This window comes from Zootermopsis nevadensis, unplaced genomic scaffold, assembly GCF_977971745.1.
Source record: "Zootermopsis nevadensis isolate Lab colony 2312 unplaced genomic scaffold, Znev_1.0 Znev_ptg000013l, whole genome shotgun sequence".
Lineage (NCBI taxonomy): Eukaryota > Metazoa > Arthropoda > Insecta > Blattodea > Termopsidae > Zootermopsis > Zootermopsis nevadensis.
Window position 1 is genome coordinate 4,191,166 of NW_028259145.1, and position 17,533 is coordinate 4,208,698.

The 17,533-nt window shown below is 38.2% G+C and overlaps 1 protein-coding gene across 4 annotated transcripts in view; it reads left to right on the forward strand.

Annotated features, from left to right (window-relative positions):
* The window catches only part of LOC110832582 (uncharacterized), a 309,094-nt gene that overhangs the window by 24,938 nt on the left and 266,623 nt on the right, over positions 1-17,533 (forward strand). For 2 of the 4 annotated variants that reach the window (XR_015535045.1, XM_087348450.1), the window contains exon 3: positions 11,689-11,781. The exons of the other annotated variants lie outside the window; for them this stretch is intronic. Coding sequence is in view for 1 of the 2 variants with exons in the window: in XM_087348450.1 (XP_087204576.1) it covers positions 11,773-11,781 (9 nt within the window). In the remaining variant the exon portion in view is untranslated. The remainder of the gene's footprint in view (positions 1-11,688; positions 11,782-17,533) is intronic. 4 annotated transcript variants of the gene reach the window in all.

Here is a 17,533-nt window from a genome sequence, read left to right on the forward strand (position 1 = left end):
GCAGTTACCGCAGTAACAAGGGGCAGAAATTGATTTCAGTCGTGCTAAGATTATGAGAAATTAACACCAATTACACAAAGTTTATTTATTTTTTAATCGTGAATATTTGTAACAGATTCCCTTGTATGGGAATATTTGTCGTTGATAAATGATTGATAACATTATTATATACATGATTTTGTTTTTTTGAAATTTTGTATGGAACACTAGCAAATAGTAACGCCATGCGGGAGATCTCGTGGTAGAAACTGAGACGAAACTATCTTCTTCGGAAGGACAGACAGACGCAGGTTTTAGCTGAGAAATCCTTGTTATGAAATATTTCTTCAGTGCAAGATCGACGGAAAGTCCCGAAATTTCCGCATTAGCGGAATAAAAACAATTCTATAAGGATCTATGCAAGTATCTCAGCATCTTTCGCAATAATTATATATATTTTGGTCGTTTTTCGATCTCTGATAGGCACGCACTTTATTTCTTTTTGATAGTGTTATCTCATCTAAGAATTAGTTGCTGACGGCAAATTATATGCAGTGAAATAGTGTTGGAAGTGATATATGAATGTATTTTATCCAGAGAAATATACTTATTTTAGATTCTATGTTTTTCATCTAATTAATTGTTCTAGATGACAAAGATAGATGGGTCTGTGTGACAGTTGCACCCGACCATAAGACGAGTTTCGAAAACTAGGTCCACATTTTTAAAAATGTTCAACTTCCTTTTGCGAGTATTATACACATATTTTGAACAGTATTTTCAGAGTACTTTAGACTCCGGAGGAAACTTCGCTAAGTTTGAATTCTTTTTCTCCTCAGTTTAGAATCCGTTTTTAAGTCCAGGCCTTGCATAACCGACTACAGTTTATCTCCCCCTTCTACCCTCTGCGAGCAAAGTTTTAAGTTCAATTAATTTCGTCGAAAAATCTCTTTCCCGTGTCAGAACTATGTCGCATGAATTTTGTACACGTTACGAAGTAGCTCAAACATGCGTCACCTTCATCTTCATGTTTCGACGTGCGTGGTATTGAAAAATTTAACCACTAGTAGGATTTAAACTATAATCCTCTATTTAAAGCTGTATAGCACGGTTAAACATGTTATAAACATATATATTATGTGAACAAACTTGATATCTTTACGTTGACAGTCCGCAATTATTGATTATAGTTTCAATACTTGCTCAATTTTATCAGTCTAATCACAATAAAATATTATTATTAAATGTTAAAATATTATTACAAATAACATTTAAATATTTTTAAAATATATTAAAATGATGCTCTCATCGAAATGTTCGATATAATATTTTAACATTTAATAATAATATTTTATTGTGATTAGACTGATAAAAATTGAGCAAGTATATATATTCAACACAATATGACGCAACATTATCATCTTATAGTTTCAATGTTTATTAAGAATTTACTATATGTTTCAGCGTTAATTGATCATATTTAAGTAGTTCCATTTAAATATTTGAAACTACAGCTTTTTACCGGTAAATACACACCTGCACAGTCCACTCTACTAAAATAGAAAAGCGGCCTAAGATTCAGTCCATTATGTGGTGAAGCCAATAACAGAAAATGTGTATGCAAATTAGCAGTCATATCTACTGGATTTGAACAATTAAAGGGAACCACCTGAAGATGATCAGTTAAGGTCGAAACATGTGGTTGATTCTTAGTAAACATTGAAACTCTAATTAAGAATCGTTGTGTGGACAGACTGTCGACTTGATGATCAACACACAACGGGAAGAATTCCTTGAAAATATTGCCTTATTAAAAATAGCTTATTTTCCTCTTTTCTGTCTTACTAAGTAACTGACTGACTTGGCTATATGGCGCCGTCTTCTTGAAAAGATAATTTTTGCCAACCTAGACAACAAATTCCTCTATTTTATTAATTTCAGTGCCCAAAATGTCCGCCATTGAAGGTTGTCTTGACCCCGTCGAAACACACACATTTCTGCAATCCTGTTATCTATCATTAGGTCTACCAGATGGTCTCTTTTCTTCATGTTTCCTGCCAAATATTTTGTGTGGACGGGTAGAATCTGATTAGGTCTGAGGCTGCATATTATGTTTTGTGACATGTAATTCCTTTGACTTTGAAGGGTTGTTGGTTCAACGCTGGGTCCCTAGATGAGGAATCAGCTCCTGTCCGCTGTCCGTAAATGCTTACCCATCACATTCGTAACTACCCTTCATATCTGAGGTCACTGCGCCGTGATGCAATGAACAGACAGTTTTGAAACCCTAGGTTCAAATGTCACTCCCCCCTTCCTTATCTCATGAATGGTTCTGACCAGAATTTGAACCTGGTTTCTCTGCAATGATAAGCTGACGTCTGTAACAAATTCAGCCTCTCTATAAACCTGATCTAATGTTGAGCACATGACAGAGAATCATTGTTTTATAGGGCAGATGGACGTGTGAATTTTTGGACGTGGGTGTACAAGGTCAGATTATAAGGACGCGTGCACTTTCATGAGTTTCTGGTTGGTGGAAAACAGGTCAATATTGAAGTAGCAGATCACAGGACTTAACGTCGGTAATGTTTACTTGATCGGTAAGCTGTTTCCACTTCCATCCATAAACGCGTATTTGATAGGCGCCGTCTCCGTGTTATAATCCGTTTTGAAAGTGGGGGGAGGATGTCTGTAGCAAAATTTGTAACAAGTTTTCACTTCCCCCTTGTATTTTCCCGGGGTCTGTCTTATGCAGATTAATAGCATTAAATTTTTTTTTTAGAAATTAAAATTAAAATTGAGTTGTTCATAGGGAGACGAAATCTGGTGGTTCGTGAAATATATCTCGCGGTAATTTACAATAATAAAAATAATCTCTAACCAGCAGAATGTGATAAATAAGTCCAGAGCGTTTTAATCGTATCTTCATGTATATGGATAGAGTTTAACGATGTACGTTTATGACGTCACTCACTTCATTGTATTTATCTTTAGTGTTTTACGCATTAGCACGGACAATTACGTAATTATTTTTATTTAGTGTTCTGTCTGACGACAGGTCCATATGAACAGGATCCTTCCATCCTTTTCTCGGACTGGGACCTGTTCATATACGTTCTTGGCAGATGATCCAGAAGTGGTTTGCCATTGCCTTCTTCTGTGTGTGAATGGAGTAATTGTTGGGATGCCACGGAGAAACCGGGGAAGCCCCCGGAGGAAAACTCCGTGTTGCCTAGACCACGGCCTTGCCCAACACAAGTTATAAATTCGGGCACCGCCGGGAATCGAACCCGAGACCCCAGGATTACAAGGCCAGTGTAATTATATGGCATGATATGTAGAAATCATATTTTTCTTGGCAGGCCAAATTGACCGGGCGAAATATTAACTTACGATGGTAGTACGGTATTAAAATATATTTTTTAAAAATGTAATATTCAGGTGAGATGTGGTTTGAACTGCGTCAGATTAAGATCCAGTGATTGATTTTTGTGTAAAGCATCGATTTCTGTGAGTGACGAGCGGAGAAGTTATTAAATCCTCTAAAATAATGTAGCGAAGTTGTATCGAATGTGACGGACACAGAGTTATATTGAAAGACTGAACATACCCTTTAATATGACATAAGGAGAGTAGTTTAAGAGTCGATTACCCGCTAGTTATCTACTGGGTACCCAGTACAATATAATGCAGCTCCCGAAACGAAGTAATAACTGTGTTATAAACAGTAAAATTTAGTGCTCTACTGGGAATTCAACTAACTGGGCATGTGTGTACGTGCGTGCAAGACTGCTGATGTTGTTGGGAAGAAAGATGGAGCCTTAATGTACCTGTATCATTAATTAATAACAAGCTGAGGACGTATATGTACAGCACAAATGATCTGACACCTCCCAGAATTCAGAGAGTGTGGAAAATGCATACTCGATATGAGGCCGTCGTCTCTGTGGTAGAATTAATATACATTACCAACTTCGTTCGGGCGAAATTACGTCTCGTTCGTGCCTTCTTTGTCAGTGGCTATGGAACAGACTATGGTAGTCTATTCCCGGCAGGGGAAGGTAATTTTATCTTGTAACTACGTGGGTGTTACCTGGAAGCCTTGTACTGGCACTGTGGAGTCTTTCCTCCAGGGTAAAGCAGCTTGGGCTTGAAGGTGATAACTTTCATCCGTACAATGTCGAGGTTAAGAAATACTACAGCTTTATACACTCACTCCACAATACAGGGGGCAAATGACCCCTATACGTGCGTACAAATCGTCTGATAGTGCGACATCGAATGTCGTGGCCGAGTAAAGAGGACTCCTGCTTCTTACTCGAGAGGTTCCGGGTTCAAATCTCGGACCAGAGAGGTGACTAAATTTTATTTTTTTTACGGATAAATACCAAAATAGTTTTAACTTCGTTGGCGTTACAGCCACTTTTTTCGACATATTTTCTTTGTAATAATTCACCAATCACCCCATTAGTCGACGATGGATCCATAAAAGACGTCGTTAACAAGACAGTAAAAGGACAGTGTGATCATTTTTAACGAATGTAACTGCTGAATGAATATTTTACGGAGCTTCCCTTGTTCTGTTCACGACAATTTAATTGTGTTTTATCGTTACTTTCTAAGTTTTGTTTATAGTCTTGTATATGGTGAGTTTGTAACAAAAGGACTTAAATTTCAACCGCCTGAGACCATGCGTCAGCTTTTATTAACCAAAACGTCTCCAGGGTAGTTCTACATTTAACAGTAGCCTGAGCCAATAAAATCTACTACGTTATTCACACCGTTAATAAAATATTACCGGGCTACCAGCCATGTCAGTCGGTTAAAAATCGCCATTTCAGGGACCAACTCCGTCCCCGTCACCAGGATTTGGTGTACTTTATCCAGGCCGTCGAGTTGAGTTTCGGAAAAATGGCGCATAGCAACAACAAAGCAAAAATATAAAAGGAAGTCTTCTCCAGAACTAAGTTTTTCGTATTTTTCAAATGGGGCAAGTACATTAAGCACGCTGTGGGAGGACAAGAAGATTGCCCCCCAGTGTTACCAATGTCGGTGTTACGTGTCTGAGCTTCGGTGCTTGTGGCGAACTGGCCTACGCTGCTATTGGATGGTCGATCAGGAAAATGTATGTGGGGGGGGGGGGGGGGTTCCAGTTTTGAGAAAGTATAAAAGTAGTGGATTATTCACAATGTCTGTTGGAAGCTGTGAGACAGAGACCAAATAATAGAAGTGAGAATGGAATTTTTTAAAATATTTCTTACAAGTAATTTTTACAACTGATAGTAGAGAAGACGAATCCGTACGCGCGGAAGTATGTTCTAGAATCCAGCGCGAATTTAAGGGCACGATTTAGGGCCAGAAAATAGGAACACGTGGCTGTATATGGCCACCGCACTTTTCGTATTGATGCGAAGTATTTTAACAGAAACCGGCTTCTTGAAACGCCATTTATTCTCAAAAGAATTTCTCTTCACACACTGGAACTTATCTCTAAGTTCTTACATTTCGCTGAAAACAGTAAGAAAGATCAATCTGTGGGCGATTACAATGTATTTAATGTATGTTCTCTTGTCAAATACCTACATAAAATATTTCAAAATATTTGTACTTTCAAAACAATAAAGCTAAATGTTACTTTCCAAGGCAACATTAAGAAAGAAAGAAATAATAAAAAATGAAATAAAAAATATCTGGATAATTTGAGCTCGTAACTAGCACTTTTCAGAGGCTTCATAACAGTACACAAACCTACAGTGACACGGCCAATTTATGGACGTCGTTCTTTTGAACATCAGCCTAATCTACCCTCAGAGAACGGTGATTTCTGGAGACGATATCCGCATCTGAAAAATGTCCAACCCGCAAAAGCGATGTGTTTTTTGTACCAGAATAAAAAAATCGAAAAGAGTCCACGTGTTGGTGTCGAAACTGTCAAGCAGGGTTCAGTATGCAAGAATGTTTTAAGGCCTACCATGAAAAGTTTCTAGCAAACGTTACGTACATTTTTATTTACTGAATCCATCGTATAGTATATTAAAATGAAGCCCTGAGGTTTCGGGGACTCTTTCTGCCCCCCGGTCCCACGTGATGAAACATAGTATGTTGGACTGACATGGAAGATTTGACAGAAAAATTTCATGGTTCTGTGGCGACCACTGATGCAGACATGTTACAACGTTCGCAAGCTAGTATCCCACGACGTGGAATTGCTTGTTGGTGAATGCGTGGCGTTTGAACACTTCCTGAAACTTCCGCCCTCTTAGTTACGTATCTGCTGTGTTGGTAATCCTGGTACACTGTTCAAATGGTGTTTATTTTGACATGTAGGAACTCTGCATTATTCTTACGTACGCTAAGATGGATGTCTTCTGGGTTGTAGCGCCGTGTAGTCTGGTCTGTGTTACAACCAAAAAGGCAGCCATCTTCAGACTCACTGTACTGAAAACCTCAAATCCTACTTATATACACTATTTTTCTGTATTACTTTGCTTTCATGAGTTTCGTCTGCAATTTCTTTGTAGTTGTTCAGTCCTCTGTACCGCCATCTGTCAGCATCGCCATTAATTTCTTTGATACTTATGGTCGGTGCAAATCTTCTTCCTTTCCGTGATATCTCGGGAACGATTCATTCTAGACCAGTGGTATTTAACCTGGGGTACGCGAAGACATCTTAGGGGGTACATGAAATTTAAAAAAAAAAGTTTTTTGTTCGCGTACCCCCAGATATAATTTCTCTTCAACTTTGTACCTCCAAAGTTGTTGGTGTATAATTCAAGTTATACGTAGTATATAATCTACATCTAAAATAAATTAAATAAATTACATTACTGATTATTCAGTGTTTATCATAAATATTTTTAAAAAAAAAATTCACGTACCCCCGGGGGTACGCGTACCCCAGGTTGAACACCACTGGTATAGACCATTTGTTTCCTGTCTTCTTCCTGCATCATCCACTCAGTTCTCAGTTTTGTGCCCGGAAGTGTCGTCTCTTGCGCGTCAGGTATTATGTAGGGCAGTGGATAAGTTGCCATGGCAATGACTGTTAAAACACTACACTGCCTGAAGTTCCATTTAACTCGCGACTTGGCAAATTGCAACAACAAAACAAAAATTTATTGAAGTAAAGTGAAATTATGAAACCAGTTTTAGGGTACGGCTTTGTATGACGAATGAGAAGTTGACAAATTGAATTTCTTAAAACCTCTCCAATTGAATCAATCAACAATTGAACTATTCACTGCGCACGGATAAATGAGTTGACAACGGCAAGTTTTAAGACGGTATATCGAATTTAATGATTACTTATCAGGAAGAGGATTACTGAAAGTGACTTTAACTTAGGTGACTAGGAATGGAGAAATTGTGTTAGAAGAAAGGACAAAGAATGTTCTGCAAATACTTTCTCTTACCTACTACATCTGTTAACGGAAGTAATTTTAATAAACCATTAATGGATTCATTCATACACGCATTGACGTCTGGAAATATAGAAGCTTTTAACACAGACGGCTGTGGGTTGTGTTGTCGCGTGGTTCAGTTTGTGGTTACCGATGTCCCACTGACGTTAACCATGTCCGGGACTGCTCTGCGTCGCGAGACCTTCACCAAAGTTCGAAGCACCCAATATCTGATATCACAGATGCCTTAACTAGGAATGTCGCCTCATATATTTCATACGTTCTTCAAATAGATTTGAGTTTAAGTGTAGATTGGAAATTGGGGTAGTATCGCGTGGTCTACACATTAAGCCTGCTTTCTTATCCTGGATGAACTCTGAAAGCCAAGTTTTTTGATGAGTTCTGCCAAATGTACTTTTTTAGTGACTTTATTTGATTAACCTCAACTCACCTCATGAAATTATAAGGTTGTGAACTACCCTAGGAAACATTACTCCGACAGCCACGAGAAATACACGTCTTTCGTTGGTTTCCTTGTATTTGGACCAGTTGTTTTTCAAAATGTTGTATAGTGATGATGATGATACGGAATATCTGTAAATTAATCTGTCTGTCAGTTCAAGAGTAGGTTTGTTTCCCGCGAAAATTGAAAATATGTGTACATAGATCATCGGTAAAGTTCATAACCCGCTTCTGAATGTTTTACTTCTTTCCAGGAGTTCTAAACATCGATGAAAGTTCCTGTCGAGTTGCTACATCACTGTCTCTAATGCCTTTAACTTGAGGTCTTCTTTTTTTCTATAGTAAAGTTAATTTCTGGGAGATGTGGTTACTTCGATTTTCTGTGACTCTGTAGTGCTGAGAGCTTTTCATCACACTGATAACTTCGGAATTTAATTAGTACGAGGTGCGATCGGAAAGTTTCAAGACTGTGTCAATAGCGGGCGAACCGGATGTAGTACGAGCTTCTGCCGCTAGGGGGTGCGGTCTACATTCATAGTGAATCAGTGTGCCAGCCGGCATCATCGAATTAGCATTTGTTTCTTAGTTACGGGCGTTTTGGTAGTGCATTACACCGACCCTCCTGCGATTTCGGAATGGCGTGTGCATCAAATTTTGCCAAAGACTCGCCAAAACGGCTACGGAAACCTATGAAATGCTAAAGCAAGCATTTGGGGAGTCCGCAATGGGTCGTGCACGAACTTTTGTGTGGCATTCACGTTTTAAAAATGGCCGAACCTTTGTCGATGATGACGAGCGTTCTGGACGACCATCTTGGAGCACAACACCCGAAAATGTTACGAAGATTCGGCAGGCCATTCACGAAGATCGACGTCGTACCATCAACGACTTGTGCGACATTGTTGGGATAGGCTGTGGGACCTGTCAGCTGATTCTAAAGGAAGAACTCCACATGCGACGCATCCTGTCTGAGGACCAGAAGCAGAATCGACTTGACTTCTCGTTTGTCAGGAGCTCAAAGATCTTGCAAGAACCGACCCCAACTTCCTTTCTAAGCTCCGTGTGACTTCTTCCTCTTCCCAAAGATGAAAATTCAGCTAAAGGGAAGGAGATTTGAGACGATAGAAGAGATTCAGGCAGAATCGCAGATGGTGCTTGACAGGCTGACAAAGAAAGATTTCCAGGGATGCTTCCAGGCTTGGCAGCGGCGCTGGGATCGTTGTGTTCACTCCCAGGGGAACTACTTCGAGGGTGATGGATGAATTTAATACCTGAGATAAGTGTACGGGGTTTTATACGCGCAGTCTAGAAACTTTCCGATCGCACCTCGTATTTCCAGCCACCACTTCACACTCGCTTGGCTAATTTACTCAGAGTGTTCACTCGTTTCCCTCACGGTTTTATTTATTCGATTATGAAATTCATATGAGATAAACTTGTGTGACTATTTCAAACAGCACGTTTATCAACTTTCAAATCTCCCTTAGGCCTAGCGGTTAAGAGATGAAATATAGGCCCTGAGACACATCTTTTCAATATACGTTCATTTTCTGTATTTTATCGAAAGAATGCATAATGAACTGTAATAGCTTAATATATATTCATCGCTTTTGTATACAATATCTGAAAAATGTTTGCTGAAAGTTTGGTAATTTTGTTGAAAACATCAGTTTGACGTTCCTTAAGTATCCCGTTGTATGTTCTGGCGTTGGAATAAGATGACGTAATGTATACCATCAAATGGTATCACGTTGAAAAACTAATTGCTTATCAGGAATTTTATATACAGCGTCCAGAAGGTTCAGAAAAAATGTCAGTAACTGGGCTTGTTTTCGGTTGTAGCTAACTAATAACTTTAGAATTATAAGGACGTATTCAGATATTTATATCTGCAGTAAATGAACATCAGATTCAGTGAATTATGGAAATGAGCACGCCATTAGACTGCGTACTATTTAAAACAAATAGACCTACGGTTTGGAACGGTCGACTAGTTAAAATGTCTTGTGATTGAAAATAGTAATATCGTACATAACAGTCGGATAATCTGAAGGGAAGATATTACAAGGAAGATCTGAGGGAACATGGATGATAATATTAAAGCGGATATCAAAGAAATATATTTTGAAGTTGTGGGTTTAATTTATCTGGTTCAGGATGAGATCCAGTACCGAGCTGTTGTAAGAATGATAAAGAATTTTCGTTATTTTTTAAAATGGCGAAATATTTCTTGACAGATTGAGCAACTGCTAATTTTTGAAGAAGAAACATCGTTCCATGGAGTTAGTTCGTAACCAATTTGGCAAAACATCCGCTCCGAATGGGAATGTGGCATTTGAATGACAGACGCATAATGTATGTTCATTGTAAACCTTGACTTCACGGGATGAGGGGGGACTGTAATTTTCTAAATGTTCTATGCAGTTGTTCTAGAACGTGAAATAAATTCTTTTATTGCTGGTATTACTCAGAGTGTTATAACCCTGCCCCTATCTCCCGTGGGGTTACTTAAATTCGGGAATAAAACCGGCCACTAAGAGGCAGCCATTACTAGTCAAATTATACTGAGTCACCACCCCTCCACCCCTCCACCGTTACTTAAAGTTCTTTGGCCTAAAATCTGGAAACAAAATTAAACCTTTAATTCCAACATTCCTTATCTCGTTGTATTTGTACCGACACTCAACAGAGTCTGGTAGGCTATATGAATTTTATGAGGGATTTGATGTTATTCCACGTTAAAAGTTTGGAAATTTTATACTACAGGGTATTCGTGGTCTGTAAAATGCATGGCGTTTTACTCATCTCAGGGAGAGCGTTTTTTTTGTATCCCGAATTCAGACATAAACACACAGTTTTTATTACAGGTTTTAGTACTGAAAATTGTAGTACGTGGTTCGTCCGCCGTGTGGCACTGTTGTAGACCTTTGATGCTGCGTGGTGTAAGGAAATTACGAACTGCGCTGGCCTCCATCATTGTACATTCTTCAGTTAAATCTCTTATGTAACTACGTAGTACAGTTTTAGTAGAAGCAGCAGATCGTAACAACAGTCTTGTAAGAGGAGGAAGGAAATAAAATGAAAGATCTTATGCTGGAAGAAGTTAAAGAAATACGAACAGTAAATCAGTAACAGATGGTTTCTCCTTCAACCTTGACTTGAAACATAACCTTACCTGCAGCTTTGTGAGAACAAATACAGTAGTTGGTGTGAATTATACTGCCCTTAGGTAATTACAGAGGAATTCCGTATTAAATAAAACGATGTCAGTGATAATTATTCGGTGTTACGTGACGACGTGACAATACATAACGTGTCTATAACACCAAACCCGTCATCTTTCATCACACCACTCATTCTATTCAAATGTAAACCACAAGACTCGTATTTGTCTGTATATTGTGTTGAACCTCCAGATCTTTACGTCTTGTCTGCTCGACTAGGATCGACCTTTAAACTGTGTAACAAGGACCTAACCTTAAATGACATCATTACAAGCCACTCGGGATTACTGTCTTCCTTCGGGATCGGACAATCCCCCGGGATACAAGAGTAGTTGTTAAATATTTGTTCCGATATTTTTAAATCTTGGAAACTGTTATAAGACGCTATGTAGATAAATTAGGTCAGTGTTTAACTATTTGCTGCCTCCATCATCAGGACGAGGAGTGACTCATCGCCCTGATCTATGAGACTATACGGCGCTGTAACCTATAAGACAGTCATCTTTTGAATGTTTAAATGTTATTTTGAAGAGTTTTTGCTTCAAAGAGTTGCAGGAATTATCATGAGGTCACACATTTTATTGCTTGTTATATGAAATTCGACCATTTTGATTCTGTCGTAGGGGAAGAGGAGATGTGAACCTCGGAGTGCCTCCGGCGGGACTTGACTCTTGAGTTGACGGTCAGCTGGACTGCGTTTCCCACGGATGATGACGGTAAAGATATCTGAAATTTATTTTATCTATTTTACTCATATTCCCCAAATTTATAACCTTGAATAGTATGATCTCTTAACAATTAAGGTTCGCGTTTAGATGTTTGTTTAAGGCTATTCTACATTATATCCCGAAAATGTAACTTGTCTGCTTCTCTGAAATATTTAAAAATTTTAAATATGAAGATTGTATGTTATATACAGGTGTCCCGCAATAGGATGTCCATAGTTTAACTACGTAATCCTGGGATCATTTTGAGTAGAAAAGTTCTAATTAACGATCCGAAACGATTTGTCAAGAAAATCAGAAATATAATTTTATTTCATTTTTAATGAGATGATAATGTTGCGTCATATTGTGATGATTATAATTGTTTAATTTTAACCGTCTAATCATAATAAAATATTTTATTAAATATTAAAATATTACTACTACAACTAACATTCAATATTTAAAATATTTAAAATATATTAAAATATGTCGTGAAAAAGATGATGTTCTAATTGTAAATCGAACATTTCGATAGAAAGAGCATCATTTTAATATATTTTAAATATTTTAAATATTAAATGTTAATTGTAGTAATAATATTTTAATATTTAATAAAATATTTTATTGTGATTAGACGGTTAAAATTAAACAATTCATTTTTAATGTTTGTAATTTAATCACAATTTCGCTTCCAGGAATACGTAGCACTACATTCTGAATTTACTATCACATTTGTGCTTCGAGATGGCCACCATAATTGTCGAGGCATCTTTGAGCCCTTTCTGTAAGAGGATTGATGGCCCTCGTTACAGCATCCTGATCATTTTTGATGTAATCACCGCACTCCATTATTTTCGCCACAAGCTGGGCCCCTTGTGTTTGACTTAACAGCGTACAGAAGAGATTTCATGTTCCAAATCGGCAATTACGTAACCAGAGCACGGCAAACGCTAATTCTCACTTTGTTGACAAACCGTCGTGGATCGGACCCATGTTAATTAGAACTTTTCTACTCAACATGATCCCAGGATCACGTAGTTAAGCTATGGACACTCTGTATAGGCAACTGGGGCTCCAGAATCATTAGTATTTGTCACTAATTTAAATACCTTGGCCGTTTAACAGCGTCGCGTCGCCATATCCGCCTTGCTCGACTTTAGCTAGACACTTTACTGACGGTGACCTCGCAAGGAAAGAATTACATCGTTCTAGCTGTATCATTCCTCTTGTCTCAGGGTGCATAGGTCGGACAGGGATGGTCAATATCGGTGTCGTTCGTCCGGATTTCTTTAACACATGGATTCAGTATGTACGTGTATTTCACCGAGGTACTGCTCAAGTATAATTTACAATAATACATAGCTTCGTTCTCTCTTTTATTCTCTCTCTAACTGATTAGTTTTCTCTTTATCCAGACAATGCATTCTTAAATCCCATTTAATATTAATTACTGGCTAGTATTCACTTAGTATTCCAATTACTTGAGACAATATCTGGCGTAAAAGACTTCTTTCGTTCGTCTCAGCTGACGTACTTCAGCTATATTTTCCGTGACCTAGGACGATAGAGTAAAATGCCAATAATTTTCCTGATAATTGACTTATCTCTTAAATTCCTCATGATCTGTCATAAATGTCTTGTGGTTTAAATGCAGTACTGTATTTCAAGGTATTACCTCTGATTCCCAGTTTTGTTTAATCGGTCTCACTTAACTGCTCTGGGTCACATCGTCTACAACACGTGACCTGAGTCGCTCCATGCCAATTTTCTAGTTTGCTCGTCTAACTTGTATTTTGTCATTTTATAATTTCTGCCTACTATTAATCTCGTTTCTTTTCGTCTTGGTACTATAACAGCAATCTTTTATATATTGATGGCGCCCTGAGCTTTGCGCATTGCATCTTTTAAGGAAGAAACCCAGGAACTTGGGACCGAATCATGGCGATATAACCACTCATATACAGTAAATAAAATAAGAGTACCTAATTTAAAAAAAAGTAGTCTTGTCTTTCTTTCTATTTCGTCAGTTTTGGAAAAATATGCACGTAACATTGTTTAAATTAAGTGATTCTTTATATTTCTCTTTGGGTTAAAACTGAATAGTCTAAACCAGTGGTATTCAACCTTTTTTGTTCTCGTACCCCCAGATATAATTTCTCTTCAACTTTGTACTCCCAGAGTTGTTGGTGTATAATTCAAGTTATACATAGTATATAATCTACATCTAAAATAAATTAAATAAATTACATTACTGATTATTCAGTGTTTATCATAAAATAATATATTTTTTTTAAATTTCACGTACCCCCTAAGATGTCTTCGCGTACCCCAGGTTGAATACCACTGGTCTAAACTACCGAAATCGCGTTAAATAAACCGTAAATAAAGAAATAAGTATGTGTATACGTGACAGAATAACTAAAAAATATGGCCCCCATACTTTTAATATTTCAAAAATTTACCTTGGTGTTCGAACTAGTGACCTGTGAAGCATTCGCTTTGACCTTGAGAAGCTACGTCGCTGGATGATCAGTGGTTACAGCTGTTTTAACAAAACCGTGTTCAAGCACGTCCAAGTTTAAGCCGAGTGAACACGTTTAGTATTCATGAATTCAACTGGGCTGGGTTTTACTGTGCCTGCCAAGTGTAGCATGAATCGAGTATAACGCGCGTCTCGTATTTACACGGTCTGTGAAGTAAGCGTTGCGTTCGCAGTCTGCTTGTTCAATGTTTCCGTCATTGTACTACCCTGGTTAGCACGCTGTTCCGTAGACGAGGCTTATAGAAGAAGTATATCCATGCATGTCTCTCCTGTGACCAGTTTTTCTCTCCCACGAGAAGGTAATCAAAGCTTAATAGAACGTTGTCTGTTTATCTTTTAATCTTGAAATAATTTCACTTAAGAACTTTGAATATATCATTTTATATTTCTCAAAAAATCCTGAGAACTTCAAATAGTTCCAGGAATGGTTAGTTCATAGTTGTTTATTGTAATAATAAGTGGCGTGACGTGAGATTGGTGTGAATGGTAAAGAGATAAGGATTCGGAAGGAGACGATCTCGCCTATTTTAAGAAAATATTAGACGGGTTATGAGGTAAATCGATTACGATCTGAACAGGGATCCTCAACATTAGGTAGTTATTTCTGCATCACTCTGCTGGATAAATTACAGGAACTCTTTCTTATTTTCTATACAAGTCAGTGCCACGGTGGTCTAGCGGTTAGAAGGCTGGCCTTGTAATCCTGGGGGTCTCGGGTTCGATTCCCGGCGGTGCCCGAATTTATAACTTTTGTTGGGCAAGGCCGTGGTCTAGGCAACACGGAGTTTTCCTCCGGGGGCTTCCCCGGTTTCTCCGTGGCATCCCAACAATTACTCCATTCACACACAGAAGAAGGCAATGGCAAACCACTTCTGGATCATCTGCCAAGAACGTATATGAACAGATCCCAATCCGAGAAAAGGATGGAAGGATCCTGTTCATATGGACCTGTCGGCAGACAGAACACTACAAATAAAAAAAAATACAAGTCAGTCCGTTCACCGATCTGCGCGAAACTTGGTTTTTAAGTTTAGTGAATTTAATTCGCTGTTTCGCGCGGCGCTGACTTGGAGAATGTCTGGTTTAGAACGAGGGACCAACTTTCACTGCAGACTTAGGTTAACAATTCATACTCATTAATTTGTATTCCTATAACACAAATGTTTCGCGAGTATGTTTATGCTTTATATGAAGATTTCTTCATCAATATATCGTTATAATCTACTTAAATTGTGATGCGTTAAGCTAATATTATTCATAGCATAATTTGAATTTCACTTGTAACGTATGTTACTATTTTGCTTTTAAACTTTAGACCCTTGAACGTTCTTCCTTAATAAGTCTTAAATTTAATTTCATGGTTGACTGCCTTTTGGACAGAGGGATTACGTTAGGTCAGATTATGAAAACAGGGACGAGCGAAGTTTATATACAGTAGCAATTTATTTTGCGTGTTTAATATTACGCTGAGTAATCGATAAAATATACACCACTATAATTATATCTGTTATTTTATATGGGTATAAATATTGGTCTGTCATTCTAAGAGAACATGACTTAAGTACCTTAAAACATTTTATGCAGTGCAGTTCTATGTAGAATAATTACATAAACCAAACACCTTTACGTACTGTTTACTTTACTAACAAACAGAAGCTTCCTTATACTCACAGAATCATCTTAACAATTCAGTGATTATATAGTCAGTATAGTGTATACAGGAGGTTGCTTTGTGTAATCATAATTGTACACCTGAAGAATGTTTTTTTTTACGAAGTTCTGAGGAGAATATTTCGACCTAAGAAAGATAATTAATAATACAGTTAACACGTCTGTTTTCTGGGTTGTAGTGCCGTTAGCCTGCTAGAAGTTTACAGACGTTTCAGAGGTCCTTGCTGTCTTTATCATCAGGGCGATGAGTCACTTCTCGCCCTGATGATGGAGGCTGGTTTTCAGCTAAAATTCCACTCGCCCGCCCCAAGTCGCAGAGGTCTTCCATTCGATTCCAGCCCTTATTAGTTTAACTCGCAGACGAAGTTCCTTTCTTAAAGGACAAATTTCTTGACAGGAATGTCTTCCCATCCATAGCACCTATCAAGGCTTTCAGCCAGAAAAACAATCCGTTGGCGTAAGTACATCCCCAGTTAGAGTTCATAAGGCTCTGTTTACCAATTACAGCTCTGCGTTTCTTAGGAAGGAATTGTTTAACCTCGCATAAGACGACGCCTTGTGCCTGCCAAAGACATTGTCCTTAGTTAGCTTTTTTGTTTGTTGGCGTTCCAGTGAATGGTATACAGGAGTATTTTAAGAGAGAAAGGTCATTTTGCGCTAAGCGTAGAACTCTGCCCTTAGTTTTAAATTTATTTGCTTTCCCGAAATATTTACCCTGAAGATGGAAATTGCAGTATTTTCCGAAACGTTGGAAAGTTTCGACATTCGAAGCGGCTTATCCCGAAAACCTGAAGTTACACATTTGCGTAGACTAATCGTATGGAGATACGGTTGGATCACTGGTTAAGGAACATGTACATTAGCGGCACTTGGTATTAATGTCGTTAATCGTATGGCTCCTAGTGCCAGGGGCGCCAGTGTCTGTCGGTGTGTAAGGAACTTAAGCTCAGTCGACAAAGTACATGCCACTAGGCGCGTCGCAGTGACGAAATCTTAATTACTGTGTGTACAAATCGTTCGCCTTGTTGCTAACTACGCAGGCTGGGAGGGGGATGCACTGAGGGACAGAGCGACATTTCTCAGATCCACTCGGCGCCTGTAGACGTGTACTTCGCCTCACGCAACGCATCTCTTCATGTACGATTGTATCGCGAATATGCAAAATGTGCTACGTGTTCTTCGAGCTCAAAGTACATCACTCGAAGGTCAAAACGGAGATATAGGTTCAAGTTATACTTGTCACGTGTCTATTGTAAATCAACGGCTATTAAAGTTTTAACCAGTCCCATTATGTAAAGACTGGGATAGTAAATTAATGCAATTTCCATTAAAATCTAAATCCCAGTAATGGTTTTTTTCCTTTGAGGGTTTCCGACTGAAATTTTGTGCTGATTTATTATTTCTCATCCTCCCCGAACTGATCACTCCAGTAATTGTAGCAAGGAGCACAAATTAGAAATTTGTCATTGTAATTTTGTCCAATCTCCACTTAATTCCTTTTTCTCGAGTTGATTTTACTCGGTAATTCGTTTTTAAAATTAAAATTCC